Below are 4,449 nucleotides of genomic sequence, written 5' to 3'. Positions count from 1 at the left end.
TATATATATATATATATATATATATATATATATATATATATATATATGTATTATGTACATATACCTCCATTTTTATGTATGTATTATGCTGAATCCCTAAGATAGAGGGAAGGTTAAAATATTACATGAAACATATACATATGAATGTTGCATTTAATCATGTTATTGTTTATTTAGTAAAATACACAAGAACATGAGTAAATGCCCAATTAATATGATAAAAAAAAAACATTTAAAAATATAAATTAAATAATTAAATGTCATTGACCTCTTTTAAAAATAAATTACTTCATCACTCACCCCGTCGGGATGGATCCCCCCTGAACAGTCCACGCAACAGGCCTGCTGAATCAGCTCCCTGGCTGCTTCCTCATCACCACCTTCATAAGCTGCCTTGATGTTCTCAAGACTGGGAGTTATTTCGGAGTCGGGACCGGGGGCCTCCACAAGGGACACCTTGGCCTCTGTTTCCCCCCCTGTGCCTGATAGAAAATGTGAAAAAATAAATAATTGTAAGAGAAAAAGGGACAGAGAAAATAGTTGGTTTACCCGATCTGAAAACAGAACACTCTATAAAGGTTGCACACAAGACTATTGTCCACATGTGCAACAACAACGACAAAAAGAGTATGTCCATTGGATTGAGGGTTTCAAGGTGAACCTCAAATGGGCCGACTGGTCAGAACCAATTTACTGGCGTCTGTGATGTCAAATCAGGGGCACACTGAACCAAAGTAGTTTCTTCCTAATGTTGGCACAAATGCTCTAAAGCTAGACCAATGTTCACCCTTGTTTTTGTGTGTCTTGAATCGGAAAAATGTAACGTTTCGCAGAGGCCATTTCTCAGCTGAAGTATATATTACTTTTGGGAAAACCTGGTCTGATTCGAAGAGACGGCATCCATCTCACTTTGGATGGAGCAGCTCTTCTTTTTAGGAATCTGGCCAAATTTATAAGCTCTTCAAAACCCTGACAGCCTAGGGTTCACACCAGGAAGCAGAGTCATATTGTAAAACACTTCTCTGAAGCTTCTCTGCCGTTATTCCATCAAGATATTGTCTTGCCCACAACAAAATCAAATAAATGACAAAAACAGTAGTAAATTATGATAATTTAACCAAAATAAAAATAACTCCTATTTCTTGAAAAAAGTCAGTTAATGACTTGATTTGTGATAATCACATTGATTTATGTGGCAGAAACTTGGCTGCATCTAGAGGTTTATGTGAGCATAAATGAGGCAACTTCTTCAATTTTCACTCCTTATTTAAATTTTCACATACCCAGAAGTTCTGGGCGAGGAGGAGTAGCAAAAATCTTTCAGTCTGACTTACTAATTACTACAAAGGCAGTAAATAATTAAAACTCTTTTGAAGATTTAACTATTAGTTTCTCTCATCCAAATTTTAAAAACGACAAAACCTCTTGTTTTTGTAACTTTGTATTGTTCACCAGGTCCTTACTCTGAATTTTTAGATGAGTTTTCAGAGTTCCTACATATGTTATTAAGCGTTAAATACTAACAAGGTCATCATAGTGCGGGATTTTAACATCCAAGCTGACATTGAAGATGAAAGCTTTAATGCAGCCATTAATGCTATCTTTTATTCAATTAGCTTTGTTCAAAATGTGAATAGTCCCACACATTCTCATCTTCCTACTTTGGATCTTGTGCTAACATATAGTAATAAATGTTAAGGAATAACAGTATTTCCTAACAACCCGGTCCTCTCTGACCAGCGCAAACATCGATTTATTTCCCTTTAGAAATTGATGATTTTGTTAATAGGTCACCAGGTCTCTGTGTAGTGCCTTGGACAAGGTGGGCACTTTATAAAAAAGAAAGAAATTTAACAATAGGAGATTGGCTCCTTAGTTTGACACAGATCTGTGGACCTTAAAGGAAAATGCTTGAAAAATTGAGAGAAAATGACACTCTACATGCCTAAAGAAATCCTACGCAGTCTGAAAAAAATCTAGTGCAGTATAAAATGATATTTCTCCTCATTAATGGAGGATAATAGGAATAATCCTAGAAATCTTTTTTATTACATCCATCCATTCCCCCTGCTCTAAGCAGTAATCATTTTATGGGATTATTTATAAATAAGATTGATTCTATCTAAAAATAAATTAATTGGTACCCGTCTAAATATGATTGGTTTATCGCTGGAAGGTGAGGCAGCATCTGAGGTAACAATAAAATCCGATCCTAGTTTGGACTGCTTTCATCCAGCTGAACATTAAGCCTTCAATTTGTATGTTTGATCTAGTTCAAACCAAGTTATTTAAGAAAGTATCCCTCTGATTTCAAAGAATCAGAATCAAGTTTATTGCCAAGTAGGTTTGCACTTACAAGGAAATCGATTTGGCTTATATAGAGTACAAAGGGCACAATTAAAGCAAGATGCCATTAATGATAAAAACACAACAGACATTATAAAAACAGTGTATATAGTACAAAAAAGCTGTAATGTCCTGGAATATGTTTCCTTGAGATATAAAAAAAAGTAGAGCGCTAGGGAGGATTAGATAATTGTTGACTTGGATGATTGCACTTGCACTGCAGAGATTTACTAAGTAAAAAATTACACAGGCTACACGGTAGTTGGCATGTTTTATTGCACTGTCAGAGAGAAGAATATAGCATGTGAGTGACAATAGGTGATGTTTTGCACAAGATGTCCAAGGAGAGGGATGCTGACCCTTGTCCCTCTTCCTATCACATCATACTTCCCCAAAGTATAGGAAATAGCTCTAGTGAAATTCACAAATTATGTTCTCTTTCCCTTAGATAATGGACTTGTATTTGTACTTTTCCTCTGAGATCTTAGAATTAATATTTGTTGTATTTTTGAAGGGATTGAGAGTTTTGTACATATAAATCTATACATATATGTACAAAACTCAATATATATATATATATATATAAATACACACAAACACACACACACACAGACATATACATCCATTTTCTGACACTCTTTATCCCAAGCGGGGTTGCAAGGGCTGCTGGTGCCTATTTCCAGCCATCTACGGGCGAGAGGCGGGGTACATGGTTGCCATCGCAGGGCAACACAGAGACAAACAGGATAAAAAAAACCATTGACACACACCTAAGGAGAATTAGAGAAGCAGATGCACCTACGATGACAATTTCAGACCCCTCCATGATTTCTAGCAGTGTGACAAATACTTATTTTCCTCACTGTATTTTATGTCTGAACAGATCAATCATGCTTACCAGCAGTAGATTGTGAGTAATGCAGAAAGGTCAGACTGCTGTGCTGATGTTATCTGAGAATACCTGCGGGAGTGAAGCTGTTTTGCTCCTATTAGATGCACAGATCTCCAGTCCAGCACCAGTCTTATCCTTACACATGGAAAAGCTGATGATGAGGAAGTTGCTTCAGTCCAATTAATTTAATTCCATGCAGTCTATTCTTAAAGTGCCAATTCACAACATGTCTTTTCAAGGCATTTTCAGCCAGTTCATATAGTCAGATTGGTTCAAAGCCAGCTGATTGCACCCAGTGACGCACTCCTCCTGGATGACCATGCAGAGACAGTAGACATTCGCTTGCATTGTGTTGTTCGCTCTTCAGCAATCTCTCACACCAAGCATGCATGTTAGTAAATCATTAGCAGACTTCTGTCTGGGCGGGAGCTGTAATTGGATTGGTCACCTTTCTGCTGTATAATCAGATGAATCAGCTCTTATCATCACCACCTGCCTCTGATATTAGATTTGTATGTGATGGACTTTGCTGTTTAATGTGTCTGATTTATGATCCATTTGCATGAAACAACACTCAACCGTTAATACCTAAACCAACGGCAACAAAAGAGAGACTGAACTCTGCTCTACAAACTCTACACTGAATACTTTAATTATTTCTAAATCAAAATGATAAATATTTTAATAACCATACATTCAGAGAATGTGTAGAGTGGTGGATGATTCATTTTACTCAAACATATATACTACATAAGTAATTGTTTTATACATTTTGAAAGGTCAAAATCACTGGCGTAACTTTCTGAAGGACTGGTGGGGACATGTCCCCTACAACTTTGGGTATGGAGGGGACAGCCCCCGCCAATAATTTCCGCTGATTTACTTTAGCCAACAGTAACTGGGGTTGGGTGCAGCTGTCTGTGTTCAGAGCGTTTCCAGTCCGTATTTTTTCCTTGCACTCCTGCTGCTCTTGAGTCTCTCCTCTCTGTGAAATATCATCGGATCTGTTGCTTTGAGACATAATATTATCTGGGGTCGCTATTCACTGCGTACAGAATCGCTACGTGGAGGAGGAGAGACACAGCAGCACTCAGTGAATTTTAACCAGCAGCTACGTCAATATATGTTTAATAGGGATGGAACGGTTTCAATTGGCATGTGTTGTGTTCGGTTCATGCGCTGCTCCTTTTTCTCATAGGCGTAGCGTTTAC

At 37.4% G+C, this 4,449-nt stretch overlaps 1 protein-coding gene across 1 annotated transcript in view; it reads right to left on the bottom strand.

The window, feature by feature from the left end:
- lrrk1 (leucine-rich repeat kinase 1) overlaps nt 1–4,449 on the bottom strand; it is a 90,252-nt gene that overhangs the window by 69,256 nt on the left and 16,547 nt on the right. Inside the window, exon 3 of the mRNA XM_015378367.1 lies at nt 301–482. Coding sequence (XP_015233853.1) covers nt 301–482 — 182 coding nt within the window. The remainder of the gene's footprint in view (nt 1–300; nt 483–4,449) is intronic.

The sequence above is a fragment of the Cyprinodon variegatus genome, unplaced genomic scaffold (genome assembly GCF_000732505.1).
Source record: "Cyprinodon variegatus isolate N-32 unplaced genomic scaffold, C_variegatus-1.0 Scaffold171, whole genome shotgun sequence".
NCBI lineage: Eukaryota > Metazoa > Chordata > Actinopteri > Cyprinodontiformes > Cyprinodontidae > Cyprinodon > Cyprinodon variegatus.
The sequence above is the reverse complement of the archived record's forward strand: the minus strand, read 5'-3'. Positions and strand labels throughout refer to the sequence as shown.